General features: G+C 37.8%; 1 protein-coding gene across 1 annotated transcript; it reads left to right on the forward strand.

The window, feature by feature from the left end:
* On the forward strand, positions 1-25933 carry ACAA2 (acetyl-CoA acyltransferase 2). The gene is made up of 10 exons (XM_017529642.2): positions 1-475; positions 8897-9063; positions 11787-11915; positions 14323-14439; positions 15875-16022; positions 17518-17693; positions 18240-18369; positions 22396-22466; positions 24166-24320; positions 25512-25933. Exons 1-10 carry the CDS (start codon positions 460-462, stop codon positions 25594-25596), a joined length of 1194 nt encoding a protein of 397 aa, XP_017385131.1. The 5' UTR covers positions 1-459; the 3' UTR covers positions 25597-25933.
* The last annotated feature ends 1495 nt before the right edge of the window (positions 25934-27428 follow it).

The raw sequence follows: 27428 nt of genomic DNA on the forward strand, positions 1-27428 counted from the left end.
GCCCGCAGCAGACGGCAGCCAGCTACCCGGCCCAGGCCGGATGGGCACTTGCCAGCATTTAGCGTCCTGTCTCTCGTTTGTAGTTTCAGCAGTATCTGTAGCGGAGTCCAAGGGGAACAGTCGTTGCCTGTCGGGGCAGGAATATGATGGGTGAGAAGTGTCAAACCAAATTCTCTTGGTTTGGAAACAGAAGGAGAAAATCTAAAAACGAGGATGTCAGGAAAAAGTCCGCTCTCAAGGCGCGCTGTGGTCTCCCCGAGCCCCGCCCCCCGGGCTCTGGCTTGTGGGGTCGGATCCTCTTACGGTGGGGCCCAGCTCGGGAGCCCTCGGAAATAGGTGAAAGGGCAGGGGCGTGGCTCGCGGGGCGTCACCCACTCTCTTGAACTGTTGGTGACTGTGGGCAGCCGTTCAGCGTCCCCCAGACCAGAAGTCCGCGCCGTCGAGGACCCAGCCGCCACCATGGCTCTGCTCCGAGGTGAGCGCGTCCCCCTCCTCCTCTCCTTGCCCCTCGGGGTCCTGCCCTCCCCAGGCCAGGCGTCCGCTTCTGGCCGCCGCGGAGAGTCATGGGTCATGCGGTGAAGTTCACTCAGCCTCCTGGGTTTGGGAGCCGACGAGGTAAAAATCCAGCCCGAAAGGCTTGTTTGGGTTAAGGAGAAAACCCTTACTTGTAAGGCGCCAGCGACAGCGATTTCGGTGCAGTTTCCTGTTGAGGAGTTGAGATCAAAGTTTGTTGCGTGTGACCTTGGATGTCCTTCCTTTCCCTAACACTGACTCCACTAGTTCGAGTCCAAGTATTAGGAAAAATTTGGCGGCGCCACAGGTCGCGGGCGCCTGCTGCGGGTCCTCGGTGGTCAGGGCTTCCCGGGTGAATAGATGTTCCTTGTCACCTGGGAGTGGCCTGGCCTACAGAAATGGTAGCTGATGTTCTGCTGGAAGACCTGCCCTACTCCCTTTTCCCTTCTGTTGCTTTCGATTAGAGCAGTCACTCTAGTTTACCTAGAGTATAGGATTACGAACTTGTTTAAAACAACTGTGTAATAACTTCCTTTTCAAAACAAAAGGGCAGAGTCAGTGGAATCTTACTCTAAGGATGTACCTGTGGAAGAGCATTCAGGTGGAACACCTATCAAGGCCCTGAGACAGGAAAAAGCTTGGCAGGATCTAAGAACCAAGCATTTTGGTGCTCCAGGGCCCTGTGGGCTCTGTGGGCTCTGTAAGAAGGTGGGGTTTTGTTCCATATTCAATGGAAGGCAATACAAGGATTTAAATCGGGATAATGACAGGATCTGATTTCCACTCTGTCCGGATTTGGGGAGGTCTTTGTAATGGGGAAGAGACCATTTAAGGATCTATTGTAGAGGTCCAGGCAACAGCAAATGATGGGTTTGAGTCGCGTGGTGCAGTGTAGTTGGGAAGAAAAGGGGAGGGGTGAGTCGAGGTAGATTTGGAGGCGAATTTGATAGAACATAGATTGGATGTGGAGGGGTAAATATAAGAAGGAAATGTTAAGAATGATGAAAAGTATCTGGTTTGTGAACGGTGTTCATGATGATAACACTTAGGGAGTAAGGAAAACGGGGAAAGGAATAGATGTGGAAAGGAGGATTGAGAATTCAGTTTTAGGCAGAAAACTTTTTGGCGCTTGTGAAGCAGCCAAGTGGACATGCCAGCTAAGCATTGGTTAGGGGGATCTGAAAACTAGAAGAACCAAAGTTGTGTGGGAACAAATCCAGGGAAAAATCGGCATTCTGAGACCAAATGCAGTGTTTACAGTTTCCTGCAACGTGGATTTCATTTGCCCATGCCCTTCCTGACTGAATTTGATAGAAAGGTAGAGCTTCTGTTTCTCTCCAAGTGTTGCTTTTCCTGTACTGTCAAATGAGCACATCTTCTCAAGCCCTTTCTTGGAACTTCTTGAACTCACTACACTCTGGGTTAATATGTCTCTTCATTGTCTTTGGTTTTTGGAAATCTTTAGCTTCTGAATTTTTGAGTGTTTTAAAATAAGTGAGAATTCAATTTGGTGTTAAAGATTGTTAAGTTTTAGACCTTTAAAAATCCACAGAAAGTTGGCATCAAATGAAGATTGATATGGTATCCAGTTTATGAAATTAAAAGAAAAAACCTTTAAACTTTAAACCTTTATAGTCTTTGTATCTGTGCATCCCAGATTATTTTTTAAAATATATTTAATAGAGAAACCCAGTCTTTACAAAAAATACAAAAATTAGCCAGGCATGGTGGCACTCGCCTATAGTCCCAGCTACTCGGGAGGCTGTGGTGGAGGATTGCTTGAGCCCAGGAGGTCGAGGCTGCAGTGAGCCGAGATCATGCTACTGCACTCCAATCTGGGTGACAATGAAATACCCTGTCTCCAAACAAAAAAAACCTCCAAAACCAAAAATATATATTTAAGAACATTTTCTCTTGTCAAAATAATTGTATTAGTTCAGTTAAGGCCTTCCTTGAGCTAATCTTTACAGTCTGGGAGCATCAAGTAAGATGGAATATAGGTAAAGGGGAGGTTCTTTTTTTGTTTTTAATTTTCCCACGCCCCAGTATCTACACCCTTCCTTTGTAGATACTGCATATTTCACTACTAGCACTGCCCTCTCACAAGTGCTTTCTTAGAATATGAGATATAGGGAGAAACATATAAAAGGAACTTTGTAGAGAGACAAATGAAATTAGGCTCCGTTGTTTCTGAGGAGAAGTCAGGGGTCATTTCCATGTATGCAGTATGTCGTTTTTATTTCCAGATGCTTTATATGTTTTTGTTATATTTGGATTTCAAAAGTTTGACAATGATGTGTCAAGCTGCTGGGGAAGGCAGTGTGGAGTGTTTTGTGTAGAGTTGGGGTTTACTAAGCTTGAATCTAAATTTACGATTTTTAAATCAAATTTGGAAATTTCTTCTTTATTATTTCTGCAAATTTTTTTTTTAATCCATTCTCTCTCCTCTCCTTCTATGACTGTAACTGTTGTTAGTCCTTGAGGTTCTGCCTGTGTTTTTTTTCTGACTTAAAAAAAAAATTAACAAACTTTGTTTTTGAGCAGTTTTAGCTTTTACGGAAAAATTGAGCAGAAAGTAAGGAGTATTACCATATGCTCCCTCACCCTATCCATCTCCCCTGTTGTTAACATCTTGCATTAGTGTGGTACATTTGTTACAATCGATGAGCTGACATTGATACATTATTATGCACTCAAGTTCATAGTTTGCCTTCAAGTTCATTCATTGTATTGAACAGTTCTACGGGTTTTGACAAATGTGCAAATGACTGATGTCAGTATTGTAGTATCATGCAGATTAATTTCACTGCCCCAAACGTCATCTGTGTTCTACTTATTCATCCATATCTCTGAACCCCTATCAAGCACTCGTCTTTTTACTGTCTCCATAGCTTTGCCTTTTCCAGATAGCATGTAGATGGAATCATACAGTATATGGCCTTTCCAGACTGGCTTCTTTCACTTAGCAACATGCATTTAAGACTCCTTCTTTTTAATGGCTTGATAGCTCACTTCTTTTTAATTGCTGAATAATATTCCAATGTATGGCTGCATCACAGTTTGTTTATCCATTCACACATTGAAGTACATCCTGTTTGCTTCCAAGTTTTGACAATTATGAATAAACATTTGTGTGCAGGTGTTTGTGTGAAGTTTTCAAATCATTTAGGTAAATACAAAGGAACATGATTCCTGTATCATGTGGTTAGGTATGTTTGTAAGAAACTGCCAAAGTATCTTTCAGGCTGGCCATACCATTTGCATTCCCACCAGTAATGAATGAATTTCTATTGTTCTACATCCTCACCAGCATTTCATGTTGTCAGTGTTTGGGATTTTAGCCTTTCTGAAATCCAGACGGCTATAGTAGTATCTCGTTGTTTTAATTTGCAATTCCCTAATGACATATGATGTTGAACATCTTTTCGTATGCTTATTTGCCATCTGTATATCTTCTTTGGTAAGATATCTGTTCAGATCTTTTGCCCATTTTTAAATTGGGTTGTTTGGAGTTTTTTTAATTGCTAAGCTTTAAGAACTCTGTATGTTTTGGATACCAGTTCCTTATCAGTTATTTGTTTTTGTAAATATTTTCTCAAAGTCTGTGGCTTATCTTTTCATTCTCTTAACAGCGTATTTTGCAGAGCGGAAGTTATTTATTCATTTGTTTTTAGAGGGTCCCGCTCTGTCGTCCAGGCCGGAGTACAGTGGCGTGAACATGGCTCACTGTAGCCTTGACCTCCTGGGCTCAAGCAGTCCCCTCGCCTCAGCCTCCCAAATGTCTAGGACAGGAAGCACATACCACCACGCTCTGCTGATTTCTTAATTTTTTGTAGAGACAGGGTCTCATCATGTTTCCCAGGCTGGTCTCAAACTCCTGGGCTCAAGCAGTCCTCCTACCTCAGCCTCCCAAAGTGCTGGGATTATAGGTATGAGCCACTGCACATAGCCAGAAAGTTTCCAATTTTAATGAAGTCCAACTTAAGTTTTCCTTTCATGGATCCTGCTTTTGGTGTGATGTCTGAAAAGTTATCACCAAACCCAAAGTCATGTAGATTTTTTTCCTATGTTCCAAGAGTTTTGCATTTTATATTTAAGTCTATGATCTCTTTGTTTTCATTTTTGTTTCTTTAGATAAGATGTTTCACTCTGTCACCCAGACTGGACTGCAGTGACTTGATCGTAGCCCACGGTAGCTTTAAAGTCAGCCTCCTGAATAGCTGGGCCAACAGGCACATTCCACTATGCCCAACTAATTTTTCACATTTTTTAGGGTTGGGGATCTCGCTGTGTTGCCAAGGCTGGTTTCAAACTCCTATCCTGACACAGTCCTCCCACCTCAGCCTCTTGAGTAGCTAAGATTATAGGCTTGAGTGACGGGGCCCAGCCCATGATCAATGTTGAGACATTTTTGCCTGGTTTCATTTTGTTTGGTATACAGATGTCTCGTTGTTCCAGCACTATTTGTTGGAAAAACTATCCTTTTTCCATTGAATTACCTTTCCGTCTTTGTCAGACCTTGAGGTTCTGGCTTTGTTTTTCAATCTTTTTTTTTCACCTGTTCTTCAGATTGGATAATTTCTATTTATCTATCTTCAAAGTGCTGGAATTTTCTCTTTTCATTTCTATTCTGCTGTTAAGCCCATCCAGGGGATTTTTTATTTCAGGTACTTTTCAGTTTTAGAATTTCCATTTTGGATTTTTATAGGATATATTTATTTGCTGAGATGTCCTGTTTTATTAGGAGCATATTTTCCTCTACATCCTTGAGCATAGTTATAATAGATAGCGGTTTTAAAATCCTTGTCTGCTGATTTCAGCATCTGGGTCTTCTTGGGATTGGTCTCTGTTGTCTTTTTTCTTGAAAATGAGTCATATTTTTTTGTTTACTCATATGTGGATTAATTTTAAATTGTATTATGGACATTACATATGAAATATTGTGGAGTCTGGATTCTGTTATAATCCTGCAGTCGTAATTGACTTATTGATTGTTTGGCTATTTATTTTTTGTAGGCAGTTAACTCCCCTGCACCCCCATGATAAACTGTGTTTCCCATTGTAGTGGGCAGCAGCTTAAATCTAAGTTCAGTTATTTTAGGCTTGGCTTAGGTGCTTGTGGTCTGACCTACACGTGAATGGTTAAAGAGTCAGCCAAATATCTGGGTAGAGTTTATATGTGAAATTTGGACTGTCCCTCTGTGGTGCTCCTCTTTCCCAGATTCTTGCTCACTTTGCAGTGGCTGTGCTTACCATGAACTTTATTGTCTGATTCTTCAAGCCAATAAGACTATGAGTTTCTGAGTTCTAGCCATTCCATGCACCATGGATTGTTAGCCTTCAGGTTAGTTGCTACAAATAAATTGGGCACTTACCCTGTTGAGTTCCCTTCCTGCAAGTATCAACTCCTCTCCTTAGCTGTCTAGTTTTGTTCATTTCCAAGACCTTCAGGTAGTAGTTGTTCTTATAGATTGTCTGGAGTTTTTCATTGTTATCTGTTGGAGGATTGGTCAGATAGGAGCATAGTAGGCCATGACCAGAAGCAGATCTAATGACATTAGGAAGAAGGTATGGAAAGGGGAAAGAAGAATGAAATAAAACAAGCATTAATAGGCTAGGTGCAGTAGCCCATGCCTATAATCCTAGCAGTTTGAGAGGCCAAGGTGGGAGGATTGCTTGAGTCCAGGAGTTCAAGACTAGCCTGGGAAATACAGCAAGACCCCATCTCTACAAAAAAAAAAAAAAAAGTAAACATTAGCCAGGTGTGGTGGCACACACCTGTAGTCCTACCTACCTGGTAGGCTGAGGCAGGGGGATCACTTGAGTTGGGGAGGTCGAGGGTGCAGAGGTCGAGGCTGCAGTGAGATGTGATCATACCACTGCACTCTAGCCTGGGCACAGAGCAAGACTTTGTCTCAAAAAAAGAAAATACTGATATAAAAAAAGGCAGAGACTGTTAAGGAAGGAGGATTAGAGGAAACTTGAAAAGATTCAGGAAGGCATCATGGTACGAAATAACCCATTTACCAGAACAAAACATTTGTAATGCACCAGACTAGTATTTATGGCCTTTTGTAACTATCTGAATATTTTATCTGTAAAGAATTGAGTGGATCTGTTGTAAATTACAGTTATGTATGTTGCTCCTAATATTCCTTTAGACTATAAATTTCTCAAAGTAGGAATTAAAAAAGAGGTTGAAATAGAAATATTTTAGGTTAGGTTTGGTTTGATGAAAGAGCTCATAGACATAAACTGTAAGATTATTCTTAGATACCAATAGTGGTATAATGCTTGAATAGTCTCATTTGTAGGTCAGTATCTTAGCATATGCCCATTGCCGAAAGTCCCATAATTTCTTGACAAGATGTGAAAATGTGAGCTTAGATTGTTTTAAAGAGAATAAAGTTAGTATATGCAAAAAAAGTCTATTGCATAATAAGTGTCCCTTCTATGTTAGCTGTAATGTTTAACTTGCAGAGTTGTTGGGAAGATTAGCTTTTGTATGGAAAGTGATAAAATATCTAGTATTTAGTAGCCCTAATGAATGTCAGTATGATGAAATGGCTGTAACTGATGCTGCTTATTGATAAGCCTCTTTTGCACTGTACAGCTGTAATGATGATGAGTGGGTACCACTCACATCATGATCATTATAGATTTGTACAGTCACAAGTTTTTTTTTTTTGGCAGATGGTAGTAGGTGATTGGGAAGGGGTGATTTTTATTTATTTGTACAAGGACACTGATTTAACTAGTAGTGATGATGTAAATTTATGATCTTAGTTTGCATTAATAGATGTATAGATAATTCCTCTGTATTCTTTGTGCTTAGATAAAATGCGTGCTATTTCTTTATATTCTAAGGGACACATTTGAATAGGATGTTGGCAAATTACAATGTCTTTAGAGGAAAGCAATCAGAATTAATGTCAAATTAAGAAGTGTTGAAGAAATGCCTTTTATTTACCTGAGATGGGTGTCATTGGGTCTGGGGACTTAAAGGTTAGCTGACTTGAGATACTGGAGGTAGGGGATACACCTGTAGAAGGTAACCTGTTTTGCCTATTTCTAAGAGTAAAAGAAAATAGTTCAGCTTATTTGAAGTCTGTAACTTGAGGATGTGACTCTAGATAGAAATCCTGTGACTCTATAAACGGTGGTGTATGTAATTCAAATTCAAAGCAGCATATATTCTAGAAACTACATCTCCATCTGTCTTGGTGCTTTTGGATACAACTAGAATTGGTGAATTAAAGACTTGGTAAGCTGAGTCAGTACAGAATAAAGAAATATTGTTATACCCAGGCAAGTTAGATGGAACAGTGCCATGCTCTGAGTTTAAATCATGAGTCATTTATTAATTAGCTGGTTACTGAGAGACAGCTAATGCTCAAAGTTCTCTCGGCCCCAAGGGAGGGGCTGGATTCCTTTTTATACCTTGCTTAAGTTAGGGGAGGGGGAACCTAGCTGGAGCAGAGTTTACAGACGCAGAACAAGCAAGTTAGATAAGGAGGCTGGTAACTAGGAGGCAGGAGGCTGTCATGATTGTTGATTTTCAAGGAGGGTATACACAAGTGGTTCCCATGATTGCTGGTTACCAAGGGGGTTATTTGGTACTTGTCATATAATCAATCAAGGGTGGGCATTCACAATGGCAAGTGGGCTTGCCAAGTAGGCTATGGTTACAAAGGTTATGTGTTTTTGTAGTTCTAAGTACAGCATGACCCAGCACAGTAGCAAGACCCAGGTATGCACTTAAGGGAGGAGTGGCAGGACGGGTGAGGCATAGATCAAGATGGAGTCTATCTGGCTGTCAGCAAAATGGAGTCTGTCTGGCTAACACAGGTTAGCACAATATCATTAGTTTATGTTGTCCATTGATGGACACAATGCTTATGCAGTAGCATATGCTGCGTTACTGAAAGTTTTCTGGCAGAGGTTTAGAGATAATATTTTGTCAGGAATTTTTAGAGGTAGTTCGTATAGGGTGAATGGTTGACCTCAGACAACCCTGAGGCACCTTTGGAGATTCTTTTATTCTAATACTAGGCAATATACTTCAGCACATAGAAGGATTTTAGTTCTCAACAAATGTTTCTAGCATTGTGAAGTATCAGAGAACAAGAAAGTTGTCTAACCAGAATGGCTTTACATCACAGCATGCAGTGCAGTTCTTGGTACCTGCACGTAGGTAATGATCAAACTGGCAATCCTTAAGACTCTGCTTCCATGGGTGTGACTTGTTCTAGGTATTACTGCATGACAGAAATCTCCATGATCTAACTTAAAATTGTGTAAGGTTTCACAGTGAGATTATCTGAAGCATTTAGAGGTATTTACTAATCTGTGATTATTTATAACTCTCTCCTTGTTGCAATAGGTGTGTTTGTCATTGCTGCTAAGCGAACGCCCTTTGGAGCTTACGGAGGTCTTCTGAAAGACTTTACTGCTACTGACTTGTCTGAATTTGCTGCCAAGGCTGCCTTGTCTGCTGGCAAAGTCTCACCTGAAACTGTTGACAGTGTGATTATAGGCAATGTCTTGCAGGTTAGTAGGGCAAAGGAAGGTGTTCACTCCTATTGCATCTTTTATCAGATTCTAAAAATAATTCCTTTAACATATCATTAAACAACTCTGTTATAAGTTAATAATAGTTACATACTTTAGTTACAAATTACTCAAATTTGTAATTCGAGTAATTCTCTGACTCCAGAATCAATGGCATAAATAATTCAAAGCATCATATGTTCTGGAAACTGTATGTCCGTCTGACATGGGATACATGTCAGTGCTTCCTAAATAGCAGATTGACTTCTTTGGCTTATGTGAAGTTACTTGATTTTCTCTATATGGCACCTTAGTAAACACAAGCAATACAGCACACCTCCCCAAATTTTCTTACACATTGTAGGAGCTTGTTCAGTGTTTGTTGTAAGAAATAAGATGCTTCTTTACCTTCTGTCTTGCTATGTGTGATGTACAAAATCAATCATTCATATGCAGGTAATTGAAAGTTCAGAATTCCTTTAAAGTATACAAACATTTATTGGATACCTAGTTAGAGGCCATTATAGGTGCTGTGGTACCCAAGGTGGACCAAAAGGAGGTAATAATCTATTGAAAGAGATAAGACACACACACACACACACACACACACACACACCCCTTATATATCTATCTACACAAACATATTTATGATATCTATATTTAAAGGTGTCAGGGACTTTTTTCCTTGCAGTTGCATGTGAAAGAATTTTTGATATTATCTTTTTTTTAATCTTATAACTTTTACCTCTGACATAAGAAGGCGTTAGAACAGATACAAAAGAAATGGGATACCTTTGGGGTTTGTGTTTTCTAGAATGTATTTTAAAGGAGATTTTTTCCTTCTACACTTCTGTTTTTTCCCAGCATGGATTCTCTCAAACTTTGTAACACAAAGTCACTATAAATAGTATCAGTTTCATTGTGTTTGTGTCTGTGATCCTAAAGACAGTGTTGCATTAAGTTTGTCAGGCCAACATAAGAGTTTTCTTGTAAGGTTGTTAAGTGCTTAACAGATAAATATTTGGAGTTAGGCCTTTATGGTTAAGAGAGAACAGAATAACATTTTACAAATACCACAAAGCTGGTTTTCTAATTGAGTTTAATATTATTAAATATCACTTGGAACAAATGAGTTTTACTTTATTCTTAGGAAACAATGAAATTCAATCTGGATTACTTTTTTTTCTTTTTCTTCCCTAATTGCCCTGGCTAGAATCTCCAATGTTGAATAGAATTAAAAGAAATGGATATCTTTGTCTTATTCCTGATTATGGGGGAAAGCATGCAGCCTTTCACCTTTACATATGATGATAGCTGTGGGTTTTTTATAGATTCCCTTTGTCAGATTGAGAAAGTTGCTATCTGTTCCTAGTTTGTTCAGTGTTTTTGTCATGAAATGGTGTTGGATTTTGTCAAATGCTTTTTCTGTGTTGACTGAGATGATCATGTATATTTTTTAATTCTGTTGATATGGCGTGATGTATTATTGACAAACCTTAGCAAAAGAATATCCATTAGCCAGTAATTTTTTAAATGACATTAATTTGTAAAATAAGATAATTTCATCTCAGTCAACAAATGAAACATTTAATTAGTGGATTAATTGATGTTACACTGAGTTCCTCCCAATTCCATCTGTATTCAAAACCCTTATAAATATGCTGAATTTGTTGAATTTTATTTTGAAAAACTTGAAACCCACACAGAAGTTAAAAGAATAGCACAATGAACATCCTAAAATCCTGTAACTTGATGGACCAATTTTTTATATTTTGTCAACTGTGCTTTTGCTCTTGCTACAATACAGGCTGTTAATGTTTTTAGTTGTTACTGGGGGATTTTTTTAAGTCATTTTTTTTACTCAAAGTGTGATCCTTGGACTAGCAACATCAGCTTCACCTGCGAAATGGTTAGAAATGCAGAATCTCAGGCAGACCTAGACCTGTTGATTCAGAACCTATATTTTATTATAACAAGATGCCCTGGTATGCATTTAAAGTTTGATGAGTGGTGGTCTAGTCCCACCTCTTACTCTCCTGACCAGGCATTCATCTGTCTTCTCCCTCAGTATACAGTCCTCAGCCTGTTTTACATTAGAATTACTTAGGATGCTTTTTAAGACTACTGATGCCCAGGCCCCACTAGTTTCGCCTTTCTAGTTTAATTGATTTGCTTAGGAACTTGAACATGAATATGTTAATAAAGCCTCCTAGGTTATTCCAGCCTGCAACCAAGGTTGAGAACCACAGCCCCAGATACTTCCTCTATTAAGGAGCACACTACTTTAGGATAGCCTATTCCATTTTTAAACAACTCTGTTATAAATTTCTGTCTTATATTAAGGACTTAATGGGATTTCTCTAAGAAGCAATCATCTTTAATATATTTGAAAAATAGTTGACCGTGGTTACACAACATTATGAATGTGTTTAAGTAATACCATTGAACTATATACACTTAAAAATGGTTACAATGGTAAATTTTATGTGTATTTTACCACAATTAAAAAAATAGGAAAAAAACCCAATTGACTAAATTACAGTTTTTATTCAGATCGTAAACACATATTAGGTATATGCTGTACTTAGATGCATTTCGTCCTAGCTTAGAGCCACATAGTTTATCATTTTTGATAGATTGCCAACATTTCCACGTTATTTTATGCTTATTTTTAATTCCTAGATTTATAGAAGAAATTATTTTTCTTTTCCTTCTCTGTTCAGAGTTCTTCAGATGCTCCGTATTTGGCAAGGCATGTTGGTTTACGTGTGGGCATCCCAAAGGAGATCCCAGCTCTCACGATTAATAGGCTTTGTGGTTCTGGGTTTCAGTCCATTGTGAATGGATGTCAGGTATGGACAATATTTTTAATTCTCTGAAAATTGTGAGTAAGTATTAGAAGAAATGTCCTAGCACTGTAGCTTATCTTATAATGCTGATTAGAAGTCAATATTTGATTTTTCTTAGAAAAAATACTCACGGGAAGAAAATAGTTTCTTAAAAGCTAAGAAGGAGGATCACTTGAGCCCAGGAATTTGAGACTAGCCTGAGAATATAGTGAGACCTCATCTCTACAAAAAAATGTTTTTTGATTAGCTGGGTGGTGGTACATATCTGTAGTCCCAGCTACTTGGGAGGCTGAGCTGGGAGGATTGCTTGAGCTCTGGAGGTCAAGTGAACCAAAATCATACCACTACATTCCAGCCATAGTACATTCCAGCCATGGTACATTCCAGCCATGGGCAACAGAGCGAGACCCTGTCTCCAGGAGGAAAGAAAAAAAAAAAAAACCTAATAATGAACCTGAAAGTGGAATAAGCCTGTCACAAAAGGACAAATACTTTATGTTTCTACTTCTTTGAGATACCCAGAGTAGTCAAATTCATAGAGACAGAAAGTAGAATGGTGTTTCCAGGGTCTGGTAAGGGAAAGTTAGTGTTTAATGGATATAGAGTTTGTTTGGCAAGATGAAAAGCGTTCTGGAGATGGATGGTTCTGAGATGGATGGTTGCATCACAGTATGAATGCACTTAATGCCACTGAACTGTATACTTAAAAATGGTTAAAATGGTAAGTATTACACATACTTTACTAATATTTATTTTTTGAGACGGAGTTTTAACTCTTGTTGCCCAGGCTGGAGTGCACTGGTGTGATCTCAGCTCACTGCAACCTCTACCTCCTAGATTCAAGCGATTCTCCTGCCTCAGCCTTCTGAGTAGTTGAGATTACAGGCATGTGCCACCATGCCCTGCTAATTTCGTATTTTTAGTAGAGATGGGTTTCTCCATGTTGGTCAGGATTGTCTTGAACTCCTGACCGCAAGTGGTCCGCCCACCTTGGCCTCCCAAAGTGCTGGGATTATAGGTGAGAGCCGCTGCGCCTGGCCCTCCTACAATGTTTTTTAAAGTTAGTATGTTCATCATTCTTTTTGAGTGCTTTGTAAATCTAGGCACCCTGCTAGATTTACATTCAATATCTCATTGAATCTTACAGCCATCCTGTGAACCAAGAACTTGTTATTATTCCCATTTTACAGGCAAGGAAACTGATTATTAAAGCCATTGAGTTTACTGAGTCATAGAATTTGAACCCAGGTCTGTGAGAGTTACCTGTGAGGCACTGAATAAAGACTGAGGCAAGCAGGAGAGCTCAAGAATTTAGAAGATAAGGAAATGTGTTTTATTGCAAAGGAAGTGAATTATGCTGTTAGTAGAAGTACAAACTTAGATTGACCTTTTTAAAGGACAGTTGGTTAAATACATTTGTTTCTTTGAGCACAGGGGAAGAGAGTACAGTGAAATCCAATTTTATTTGTAAAAGTCTTCATTTTATTATAAACAAAATAAGAGCCAGAGGTGTATTTTAATGAATAAACTGTTTTTACATTAATTTTTTTTCTATAACAATATTATCTTAAATATTGACCTCAGTTTTCCTAGTAATAATTTTAAGAACTATCAGGTTCTTAGAAGCTCATTTTTTGCTGCTTTTCTGAGAAAGGCAAATGGTGGAAAGTGCTAGAAGACTGAAATGACTTCCTTTTTATGAGCCATCTAGATTGAACTAGTTCTTGTAAATATCTGGGATATGTATCTATTAAATATCTATTAATGGGATAAATTTTTCTCTTGCCTTTTTTTTTTTTTTTTTTTCCCATTTATTTATTTTATTGTATTTTAGGTTTTGGGGTACATGTGAAGAACATGCAAAATTGTTGCACAGGAACACACCTGGCAGTCTGGCTCTGTCACCAGGCACCAGGCTGGAGTGCAGTGGCGCGATCTCACCTCACTGCAACCTCTGCCTCAGGAGTTCAAGCAATTCTGCCTCAGCCTCCCGAGTAGCTGGGACTACAGGGCGTGCACCGCCACGCCCAGCCAATTTTTGTATTTTTTAGTAGAGATGGGGTTTCACCATGTTGGCCAGGATGGTCTCGATTTCTTGACCTTGTAATCCGCCCACCTTGGCCTCCCAAAGTGCTTCTTTTGCCGTTTTAAAGGGTTTATCCTTTATTATCTCTTGTACATTTATGTCAGACATTAATATCTTTGCTGATTTTCAAGATTTATATTGTGTTAAGAATTAAGGTCTGTTACCCAGGCAAACATGATTGAAACCTTTAGCATTTCCTTTTGAAACACTGTAAGCTAGGGCAAAATATTTGTTAGAATTACCATTAATTTGTAAAATCAGTGTGTTTCTTAATACATTGTTTGGGTATGGTAAAAGGAGTTTTTATTGTTTGTTTTTAAATAGGAAATTTGTGTGAAAGAAGCTGAAGTTGTTTTATGTGGAGGAACTGAAAGCATGAGCCAAGCTCCCTACTGTGTCAGAAGTGTGCGTTTTGGAACCAAGCTTGGATCAGATACCAAGGTTGGAACCATAAAAACTTTAAATAATTAGCTCTTATTAGCATTATATAAGTAATTTTAATAACATACCTTTTATGGGAAAGAAAACTAATTTTGAAACCAGTTTTGTTGATGAGGATTGGCAAGATTTGAATGATCTGAAGTTTGTAAACTATTTTTTTTTTTTTTTTTAAAGATGGGGTTTCACCATGTTGGTCAGGCTGGTCTTGAACTCCCAACCTCAGGTGATCCACCCGCCTTGGCCTCCAAAGTTCTTGGATTACAGGCATCAGCCACCACGCCCAGCTTGTAAACTACTTCAAAACTCTATTTTGGTTGTTAGTTTTGACATTTTAACCCATATGAAATTAGATTCTATCTCAGCAGACCTTTAGTAGTATAATTATCCTGTGTAAGGGGCCATAGGCATGGGAGAGATGGAGGAAGGGAAGAAGTGGATTAAAAAGATAGGCAAAAAAGTGAAGTAATCTCTTTAAACAATTAGTCCATCTGAATAATTAAATCTTTCACACGACTTATGGAAGTTTTGTTTCTCAATCTCAGAATAGATTTCTTCTTCTTCACAGAAAACTTTATCTTTGAATACAGATTATATTGTCCCAAATCAAACAAATACTGATTATTTTATCTTTGAGAGCTACAACTTGAGAATGAAATAAAGTTTTCTTCTCATTCCCATGTGAAAGGGTTACTGACATTTTATATTTTTTAGCATTTTCAATAGCAATGTTTGACTTACACTGTTCACCCAGTTTCTCACCTGGCCTTTTTGGAAATTGAAAGGAAAAGAGAATCTATGAGTATTTTAGCCACCAAACACATTTGAGAAATCCTTTACAAAGACAGGTCAGTGAGTCAAATGTCGATGAGGCAGCAAAATGGGGCACACTTACCAAAGACTTAAATAATAAACAACAACCTTTCAGTAACTCTGGGAGCCTGTCCCAAGTTCTTTTCAGCTGCATAGTAACTGTTAGAACGAACTATTCCTGTCACTGAGGCACAGGATGAAAAAGAAACACAGATATACTCTTTATTAAAGAGTCAGAGCTGGTTTACAAAGGTGGTTACAAGAAAACATTGCATGAAGACTCCTTGTCAGGTTTTCTACAAAATATGACCTTGAGGCTTTAATTTTTGAAGGTAAGATAATTTCTGTGATCTCATCATACACATCAAGTCCTGTTGGCTGTCCTTAGACCCCCACATTTAGAGAGGGGCAGAGAATGTGTGCATTTTATTGTGTGACATTGAATGTTTTCAAAAACATTGCATTTAAAAAAAAAAAATCCCAGAACTGAATATGAATAGTAATAGCAAATGTTTATGAGAAAGTCTTAATTTTGTTTATTGGAAGTGTTGATTGTATAAAGAAATTATAACATATTACTCTTTAAAACTAATGCCTTAACAAATCACTTTATTAATGTCTTTAGCTGGAAGATTATTTGTGGGTAGCATTAACAGATCAGCATATAAAACTCCCCATGGCAATTACTGCAGAGAATCTTGCTGTGAAATACAAAATAAGCAGAGAAGAATGTGACAAATATGCTCTGCAGTCACAGCAGAGATGGAAAGCTGGTGAGTGAAACTGGAAAATATCAATATTTATAGAATATAGGAAATATTTTTATCATTTCTATTATGGTTATATATTTACAAATCACACCTTTAAGAATTTTTACGTCATCTTTTCATTATTCCTTTGTTTTTAGGTGATCAGCTACTTTATTAATTATTGCAAAATTAACTAGAAATTTCTCTTTTGAAAAAGTTAACGCTACTTAAAAAGTTGTATTGCTACTTGGCCCTAGATGGACCCTTGAATTTTGTGCTGTACTGGCCCCGTTGTCAGTAGAACATGCTGAGGAATGATACACTCTGTCAGAGGTGATAACTCACTATGACAACTGGAATAGAGAGGATGTCCTCTCCCGCAAGCTGTATCATAATCACAAGAAGCGGTAGTGTGTTTGGAAAGACCCACTGGGTCTTTTATGCTTTCCTTCTCCTACTCCTAATTAAGAATCATTGCACCTGACTCAGACTTAGAACTAGTCCAAGACTCTAGAGTGCCCTGGTGTAGCACAGCAGGTTACTAGAGCCAGTCCAAAAACAGGCAACATGATAGCAGTTGTTTTATCAGTGCAGCAAGTTGAAAAAATGCGATATTTTAAAAATTAAACTGTTAAAGCAAGTGGAAACTCTTATTTAGGAATATTAAATGCTTGAAGCAATGTGAATAAAGTCCATCTTAGCATTTGAGAAGGATAAGTGGAATAGAGCTGATGCCATCCAGCTCATCTGTGCTTTTTAGTTATATGTTCATTGTGGAAAAGGATTGGTCTAGAAGTCAAGAATTATCAGTTCTATTTCTAGCTCTACCATGCACAAGTTATCAAGCTCAATCAAATCATTTATTCACTGAACCTCTGTAAAATAGAGATAACAATATTTGCCTTCCCTGTTTATCTAATAAGGTTGTTTTAAAACCAAATAAGGGCATATAAGGAGAGTATTTTGCCAATTACAAAGTGATAGCAAAATTAAGGTGGGTATTACCCTATTTCTGAAGCTGTAGATTACTACAGTACATTCTTGTCAGTGGAGGTCACAATAGGTAAGATGTTTTACTTATAATTGTGTTAGTGATCGCTCTCATAATTTCTTCAGGTTGCCTATCACTATTAAGTTTCAGTTAGATTACTTTGTGGCATAGACAACTTGGTGACTTTTTAATTAAGCGTCTCACCAAAAGAAGTTTAAAAGGGGCATTAAATCCATTTGGTGCCATTACATCACATCTATAGCTAACAGACAAATGCTGCTAACAGTTTTAGCAGTGCCTCATCAAAAAAATTGTGGTTAAAAAAATACAATTTTTAAAAGATGCAACATGCATCTACATAAACACAGACGGTATTGTAAATCCTCCAATAGGGAAGGTAAGTTGTGTAAGTAAATAATAAAGACTCAAAGCAGACTGTGAGGAAAGGGTAGATCAGAAATTAAATTGAAGAATGTTTATTTTCATGTTTTTTTTTTAATTCTTATGATAGTCTTTCTACTATTTTAGCTAATGATTCTGGCTGCTTTAATAATGAAATGGCACCAATTGAAGTAAAGACAAAGAAAGGAAAACAGACAATGGAGGTAGATGAGCATGCTCGGCCCCAAACAACCCTGGAGCAGTTACAGAAACTTCCTCCAGTCTTCAAGAAGGATGGAACTGTCACTGCAGGGAATGCATCGGTTGGTATCCCCACAGATTAGCTTGAATTCTTCCTGATGTGGTCAACACAAAATAACCATGAAGTAAATACTTTTTATGCCAGTCTTTAGTTGTTTAGTTTAAACTAATAGTGTTCATATTCAATTAATTTGGTTTTTCACAGTCCCACACAAAATCTTTTCATATTTATATAATACTCTTCTGATTTCTTAGTTTTTTTCAGAATGTTAGAAAGAAATCTATGTGGTTTATTATTTGGCTTCCAAACTTTTTTTTCTCATGCATACAGTTCATCAGACGACTTCTTACATCTACTCACATCTAGATAAAAGTTTTTCCTTGACACCCTTTTCCTTTTCCTTTAGTCTTTAGTGTATTCTGTGTCTTTAAATATCTCCTTCATCTACAGATGAAGGAGTTCTAATTGTATCCCACATTGTGCAGTGGTTTCCTATATACTGCCATATTCCTAATACTACTCCAATAGTAATACTACTGCATTAGTTCAAACCTGGATTAACTGGATTATTTTAGCTTTTAGATAATCTAGTATTTTTATTTTCAAGGGGATAGCTGATGGTGCTGGAGCTGTTATCATAGCTAGTGAAGATGCTGTTAAGAAACATAACTTCATACCACTGGCAAGAATTGTGGGCTACTTCGTAGCTGGATGTGATCCCTCTCTCATGGGTATTGGTAAGTTTGTAGTAAAACATATTGGTTCTATAATATTTCTGGAGATAAATCTTCTGAAAAGGTAGCCAAACCAAGATCATCTGTGGAGAAGAGAAGATTGGTAATCAGTTTAAACAAAAAATCTTTATGAAGAACTGTCCTAGGCACAATAGAAAAACCAAGACCATGTAGACTCCAAGTAGGCAGTAATCATATCTTAGTGTCCATTTGAGATTTAAAAAATCAACACACAGTAATCATATCTTATTGTTCCTTTGAGATTTTAGAAATCAAAACACAGAAAATAACAGAATTACATGATCCTGACAAAAGAAATTATGAGATAGGAGAAATCCTGGGGTGAAATGGAGAAGGCTGTATGGAGAAGGTGGTACTGTAGCATCTTGCCGGTTGTTTTACACACAATCCAAGTACCTCATTCAGTCTTCCCATGTCTCCAGTAAGGGAGACATCTTGGTGAATGAGAAAATTGAGGCTTAGGGAGGTTGTCTTGTAAGGTTCCAAATCAGTGACAGCCAGGGTATGAATCCAAGTCTCTCTGAATTCAAATGCTCTCTTCACTGTGAGTTAAATGCATAGTCTCAGGAAGTCAAAGTAATATTCCTCTTGTTCAGGTATTAGCAAAATAAAGAATTATAAACAATTATTTAGATTCATAAAGTACTAGCTGGAGAAAATTTGGAACTCTATAAACCTGTATAGTCTTGGCTTAAAATACTTGATTTAGAAGTAGAACAAAGAGCTTTTTGCTGGATACACTAGGAACCATGCATGATGCTGAATTTTAATAGTTCCTGTCATTATTCTCTGGGGAAACAGGGAACAAATTAGGTCCCTCACTTGGAAAAATAAAATTTGGTGCTCAGTAGCTTTGAGCTATCCCACCTATAACCTCCCACTCTAAGGAAAAGCCTGCCCTAGGGTGTAGATTTCAGATTGTTTATAGGTCCATGTGTTTTTCTATCAGCTCAGCCCTTTTTTGAGTAAATTGTTTTCTGAGGTGGATTCCAAGAGAGGAGGAGGATAGCCTGTTACTGACCTGCCATCTCAGAGATCCTTCAGTGTAAGCCTACAGGTCCTACTCACACAATAACCACCTATGCTGATTTGGGATTAAAACTCAACCATATTTGCTGCCATATCCCTCAGAGAAGACATATCTCTGTACAGAATTCCTAAGAAAGCAAGCTTGCATGTTCCTATCTTGTCATCTTTCACTATGTGCCTCAAATTTATGTCAACAAGAACTGCAAGATATGATGGCATTTATTATTTTGATATCTAGAGCAGTGGTTCCCAACCCCAGATGATTGTCAAAGTCCACTCATAACCCCACACCCTTAGATTTTGTGTCAGTAGGTCCAGAGTGGAGCCCAAGAGCAGAAGTTTTGTTTTTTTTTTCCCCAAGACAGAGTCTTGCTCTGTCACCCAGGCTGGAGTGCAGTGGCGCAATCTCGGCTCCCTGCAACCTCCACCTCCCGGGTTCAAGTGAGTCTCCTGCCTCAGCCTCCCCAGTAGCTGGGATTATAGGTGCCTGCCACCATCCCTGGCTAATTTTTGTATTTTTAATAGAAATGGGGTTTCTCCATGTTGGCCAGGCTGGTCGCAAACTCCTGACAGACATCAGGTGATCCACCCACTTCAGCATCCCAAAGTGGCTGGGCTTACAGGCGGGAGCCACCACCCCTGGCCCAAGAGCAGATTATTTTTGTTTGTTTGTTTTTTCTCATATAGTTAGATGCTGTTGATGATCAAACAAATTTATGTGACATAGGTTAGTTATTTTATACTTCTTTTTCAGTTTAACCTTATTTAATAGGTTCTGATAGATTAGCATAGTCAGTGAGCAAAGAAAGCGTTTTCCTTCCTTCTGTTCCTGGGCTTGAATATTTGTCCTGAAGTACAGTGAATGCCACTGTGTTAGGGTTGTCATTTTTCCTGAGGGCTGGAGCAGAGCTGAATGTTCCAAGTGTCCCACAGTATCAGACACCCCCTTCACCTAGAAGCCTGGCTGTCACTTATGTATAGTGATGGGATTAAACAAGGTAACTACTTGAAGCATCCCAGATCAATAAGTTATTGAGTACCTAATGGGAATTATAGCTAACTATATCTAACTTATAAGAATATTGGTTCCTCAGTTCTATGATTACCTAATGGATAGCAATCCTTAGCCCTGCAGAATAGCTGCAGACCAAGAAAAAGGGGGAAGCCATGACTTGAAGAGAACAATAATGGTTCTGAGGAAGTACACAGCTATATAAAGACAGCACTCCCTGGAACTCCTCAGGGGTGGCAATGGTGGAGGTTGGTGGGTGGAATTTTGAGCCTCTTCAGCTGGAACAGTTCTGGCATTATCTATTATTTGGCTTCATATGCAGAAGGAATTCTGTTGCTAAAAGAGAAAAAGATTGAAAACCAATTCAAAGTACTACTGATAAGTAGCTTAATGCCCAGAGAGATGCACAAAGTCACACAGCTATTAGTGGCAGGAACCAGACTAGAAATAAGGTCTCCTTTTCCTAACAAGAATACTAAACCTTCCTCATCCCAGTAAATAACAGAGTGGTCTGGGAAGAGTCCTTTAAAAATCAAGTTATGGTCTAGCATATTGTTACAGTTGATTCTGATTTAAAGTGAACATACTGTGTCATGCTTGCTGTGTTGTTTCTGCTAATAATTAGGAAGTATGTATAACGGTCCGAACATCGTCCACCCTTCCTTTTATGTGTCTGTCACCACTGTTGGCTACCTCATCCCCTGACCAGGCTGGATGACTGATGATTTACTATTGACTACCCATCTCATTTTCACATTTTCATGCTTTAGACAAAGAGAATCTGCAATTGGATCCTGTAGTAAATCGGTAGCCACATGGAACTGGCACTTTAAATTGAAATGCAGTAACTGAATAGTCCTAATCAATAAGCACATGGTATGTTGTTCAAAGAGCATTCTGTGAGACAAAATAAATGAATATTAGATTTCATTATGCCTTTCTTGTAAAGATTGATTTTTTCATTTTATAAGGTAAAATGCTTGTGAAACTTGATGCAGAATATTTGACTACTTGCATTCAGCAGAACATACCAGATATTCTTTGTAGACATTTTTGGCAGTTTCATTCTTCAAGAACAAGAAGAGAAGCAGATCATCTTCTCTAGCCAAATTTTTTACATTTTGGGAAAAAATACTGATTTACTTAAATTCTTAGCAATACTATACTCTCATTAGTAGATCATCAGAAACCTGGGAGCTAAAGTTTATTTCAGAAGTCTTGTTAAGGTGGAGTTGCATTTCTTAAGTTAGAAATTATGTTTTAAATTTTCTGCCTACCCTTGGAGTTGTAAACATCACCACCTTACTTCATAAAACCTTCCCTGAAGTGCTTCATAGTTTCCCATCTCTCTGTGCCCATGTGAAGATACTGCTGCTATTTCTTGACTTTTATCCAAATGGACCTGAAAATTCAGAGTGTAGCCACAGTAACTTCTGTACTATGAATGCATATGACTTGGATCCCAGGAAACCACTCAGTCTGCCTTGCTCTTTGATATCAATTATAATCTAATAATATAACTGACTGTAAAATCCCATATATAACTACTTTGGCTGTTTGAAATCTTAAAGCCATTTATGGTAGAACTTTTCATGTAATTCTGCCATCTGCAATTTGAATGTATAAATAGCTTTTCACCTTGGTTACATTTTATTTTTATTTTCTTTTTTAAAGACAGGGTCTTGCTGTTTGCCCAGGCTGGTCTTGAACTCCTGGCCTCCAGTGATCTTCCCACAGCAGCCTCCCAAAGTGCTGAGATTACAGGCATGAGCCACCGTGCCTGGCCCCTTTTCCTGCCTCTTTATTGTCATCTCATTTAATAGGAACTGTCAAGGTAGCAAGATTTGTGGCTACTAATAACTGCCACATTATTTCTTCCTTAGTTGGAAAGAAGGAGAAGCTTGATACATAAATATAAAATGACATTTATTTCTATATTTTTATAGAATATTTTTATTCTTTTATAGGTCCTGTCCCTGCTATCAATGGGGCACTGAAGAAAGCAGGACTGAGTCTTAAGGACATGGATTTGGTAGAGGTAAGTGTTCTTTTTTTTACAACATGAATAAACCACATACTTTTATAGCATAAATGGCTTTAATTTGGTCTCTTATCACTCTTTGCATTTCATTGTAGTTAGCCTTTCCAAATGATGTATATCTAAGTGAAGATTAGCTTCATGAGATGCTTTGTGTTGGTGCTTTTCCCTACCTAGTTAAAATCCTTTACTTATATTTGAATTTTCAAACTGCCTGATTTCCCCTACTAAAGTATAAATTCCTGGAAATTTCTTAGTACTTGATAAAAATTGGTTATATTTTAGACTATTAACATGCCTGTTGAATATTATATAAGGTGGAAGAAAAGTAGCTTTAATTTTATATATTAAAGTGAAAAAATATATGTAAAATAATTGACATAATAGAAAAGCAGTATCTAGTGCCAAATCTACAAGTTTCTTGCCCTTCTCCCCAAATAGAGCCCTCTCCCTTAAATGTATCTGTGGCTTTTATACCATAGTTGTAGCTTGATTTGGGATGCACCTATCATAATTTTTGACACTGGAACTTAAATTTATTGATAGAGTGATTTTTTTCTAAATGTTAGTATTACAACTAAAATGTCTTAAGCATTTAGCATAATTAAAAGAAGAGGTGGAAACAACACTTCGAGATGACTGTTTATGTTCCACACTTTGAGTATTTGAAAATTTTAGGTGATTAAGCATGTGCTGCTTGGCATTGGGAAATAACTAACAGAACAAAGGAAATTTGTCTATTTAACTTGATAGAGAAGAGGTAGGCACAGGTGTGATTTCCTCTCTGTGACAGTCTCTCACCCAGGAAACCATGATTTCAGACAAATGGTTTATCCTTAAATCTCTTCCACTTTTAGTAGATCACAGTTCAGAGCCTCAAAGTATAGAATAGAAAGATAATGGTGGATCTAAGCACAAATGAGGCACCATCTTGAGAGACCACAAGGTATAGTAGGAAAGAGCACAAGACTGAATTTTATCCCAACTCTGCAAAAGTTACCTTAGAGTGAATTTCCTTATCTATAAAATTCCTGAGTTAAGATAATACAGTACTATAAACCTGAAGTAAGGTAACTGCCAGTTTGGGTAAGTATAATATAATATGATGCTTTTCAGTTATGCCACATTTCAACATAGTAACTAACCATTCCCTTTATGTATGTATGTGCCTTTGAAGGTTTATTCTTGGTTGTGTGTCAGCTTCTTGGAAGGATAGCTCTGGGTACTGCATAATAATGATAATAATAATAATAATAGCAGCCACATACTGAGTACTTGCCATGTTTCAGGTAATACACTGGACACTTAATACCCGTGCTTTTATTTAACCTTGACAGTGACTCTTAGCATGATACCACAGTCACATTTTCACATGCAGAAACGTGAATTTAAAGAATATATACAAGGTCACACACTAACAAATGATATAGCCAATATTTGAACCATCCATCTAGTTCTAAAACCTGTGAGCTTTCTACAGTATCCTACTGCATCTAGTATGTGATTACTGAGAATTTCCTCTAAGAGATGCATTTGACTAAAAGTATTATTTAGTAAATATACCAATTTCAAACCTGATAGCTTTATATGGAATAATTGAAGATAAAATAACTTTGTGAGGTAATTTCAATAGGAAGAAACAGCAGAGTCTGCTATTGATAGGACTGGACCTTGTTAGTGCTTTAATTTTTGTTTTAAGGTGAATGAAGCTTTTGCTCCCCAGTACTTGGCTGTTGAGAAGAGTTTGGATCTTGATCCAAGTAAAACCAATGTGAATGGAGGAGCCATTGCTTCGGGTCACCCACTGGGAGGATCTGGATCAAGAATTACTGCACACCTGGTTCATGAATTAAGGTACTTGCTAGAAATAGCTGCATTTCAGATTTGCTGTTCTTTATAGAAACGCATGGATTTAGGATTCCCCAGAACAATCCAGCATTTTTCATTCTCCTTTGTGTTTCCTGCACTGGTTCCTACCAGGAACAAGCTACTTGGGCAGTGCTTTCCATCTGGCCTTATAGATGAGTCACAGTTATTGTGTTAGTGGCTCTGCACTTAGGAACCAAGGTCTTCATCTGTGTGTCCAGTCTCTGTGCACTGTGTGGCCACTCAGTATGTGTTCATTGCGTGAGCAGATGATGAGGCCTTAGTTCTTAAAGCACTTGTATTTTAGGGCCAGTTACAGGAGTAAAATAAATTAATTTTGGAAAAAATAAAAGTACTGAGTACTGATCTAGATGTCATCATTTATGAAACTTGGTCTGAGCTAAGTTTTTATTTTCACGGGTTCCAGAAGGAGCTTTCTGTGCGTGTTTGGTACTTTTTAGTTTTGATGGAAGAGCTCCTCCTTCTGGTACTACGTATTTTTGGAACATTTTGCTCTGCAGAAAAATTGCAAACAAAACCAGGTAAATCAGGCTGAAAAATAATTCCGACTCCCTGATAGGCCAGGGGAAATGCGACTCTTATTTCACTTAATGATTCATTGAGTTGAAATGAGTGATTGACACATACAAAAATAATTCCTGGATAATTTTCTCAGTCATCATCTTAGGAGTGAGGAGTACTTTAAAAGAGTAATTTTTATGACAGGGACATGAATAGTTTCTAAATTATCTGCCCTTTCATAGGGATAAACTTTATTAATTACATATCTTCTAAGGTGCCGTGAGGCTGTCACACCATATAAATCAAAGGAGCTGAATGTTCATCTTCTTTCCCAGCTTCTTCTGTTTATCAATTTACCTCCTCTTCTCACTCCTTTCCCATAACATATGCAAGCTTGTATATGTGTTGCAGGTCCTCTAAACCTAAATCCATTCATCTCCTTTTTAGAGTGCCTCTCTCTTCTGTTTTCTATTTTTGAATGATAAACTTTCAGCTTTCCATGTTGTAATTATAAACCAATATTGAGGACTGGGGAAAAGATTGAGCAGATGAGGTGAATAGTGAAAGAAAGAATGAATAGTGAAAATGTGATTGTTATTAGTTCTATTTAGTTAATTTTTTATTAGAATAGATTTTAGTCACTGCTTTCTTTCTCAGGCGTCGAGGTGGAAAGTATGCCATTGGATCAGCTTGCATTGGAGGTGGCCAAGGTATCGCTGTCATCATTCAGAACACAGCCTAAAGAGACCAGTGAGCTCACTCTGACCCACTGTCACTCTACTTGGCCAGGCCACAGAAAAACAGGTGACCTTCAGAGCAGCTGCCACAACTGGCCATGCCCTGCCATTGAAACAGTGATCAAGTTTCACGCCATGGTGACACAAAAATGCATTTATCTTGAATAAGAGCCCACGCTAGAAGTACGTTCTCTCAGATTTGTACTAGTGAAATATGTATTTCTGAACTAAAATTCAACTATAGAAGACATTAAAAGAAAGTGTATTCTTGCCAAGTAACCACTACTTCTGCCTTAGATAATATGCTTATAAGGAAATTAAATAAATGTTGCCTTAACTTCAGTTAATGTTTTCCTATATTTTTAAAATTTTTAAATTGTGATAAAATAAATACATATTACATAAACTTTACTGTCTTAACCCTTTTTTAGCATACAGTTCACTGGCATTAAGTATATTCACATTGTTGTACAAACATCACCACTATTTACCTACAGAACGTTTTTGATCATCACACACGGAAACTCTGTACCCAGTAAACAATAACTAACTCCTGATTCTCCCATCCCCTGACAACCACCAATGTATTTTGTCTCTATGAATTTGATGACTCAAGGTACCTCATAACTGGAATTATAAATATTTGTCCTTTCATGACTGGCTTATTTTACTTCACATAATGTTCTCAAGATTCATCCACCTTATGTTGTAGCCTGTGTCAGAACTTCTTCTTTTTAAAAAGCTGAATAATATTCCATTGTGTGTATAAACCTTACTTCCATTCTTCCCAGCTTAAAGGCCATCTTTCGTCCTTTGTTTTCTCCCTTCAAAATGCCCCACAACAGTTCCATTGCTTTGTCTGTTCTAAGACTGGATAGCTAGTAGGGAAAGGCCCTGTTCTTGTTAACTTCATGAAAGAGCCATTAGAAATTTTAATTGAGATTAAATTGAATTTATGGGTTATAAATGTATTAGGGAAATATCTTTTTTTTTTTTTTTTTGGAGACAGCAGCTTGCTCTGTCACCCAGGCTCGATTGCAATGGCACAGTCATGGCTCACTGAATAATAGATAATGTTAAATAATAGCATCATGGTTCCTCAACCCTTTGCTCATATGGCTTCCTTCATTTGATTAAAAAGTTGGAGTGGCACATACATCCTCCTTTCTGTCATAGAGAGGCAAGCAGCCCACTCATGTTTTGAGATAATGGACTAGAGGCAACAGCAAGTCCAGCTTTTCTTGTTTGATCCTTATTGAGAAATAGGTTTCCTCTAGTGTCATGAAAATATTAAAAAGAGCACTGTATAATTTCTCAAAACAATGTTTTGCAGAACATTTTGTTTTTTACATTTTCTTTTGTTGTAACTTGTAATAAACTATCTCTGTAGGATGAAATGACTAGGGCCACATGTTACCATCTTCTAGAAACACTAGTGATAGTTTATCAAGCCTATGAATTTCCAGATGAAGGAGGAATTGTCACCAATTAAATAGCTGAAGCAAGCCCCTTCATAGGGCATCTCCTGGCACAGGCCTTGGTAAAGGTTTATTGCTTTTCCCCATAAAGGTCTTACGTAGTTTTGCTATTCCACTGAGACCTTTCTCCTATTTTCTTTACATTTGGTTATTGCTAATGAATAGCTTTTGGATATTATATATCTAGCCATGCTAATCTACAGCCTATGGAACCTCTTCAGCAGGGGCTCCCTTCCCCCTCAGTGATTCCTCAAGATTGGCTTATAATTGTTATTGACTTAAAAGACTGCTTTTATATGATTCCACTTGCAGAACAGGAGAAAAATTTGCATTTACAATACCAGCTATTAATAATGAAA

The sequence above is a fragment of the Cebus imitator genome, unplaced genomic scaffold (assembly GCF_001604975.1).
Source record: "Cebus imitator isolate Cc_AM_T3 unplaced genomic scaffold, Cebus_imitator-1.0 Scaffold60, whole genome shotgun sequence".
NCBI lineage: Eukaryota > Metazoa > Chordata > Mammalia > Primates > Cebidae > Cebus > Cebus imitator.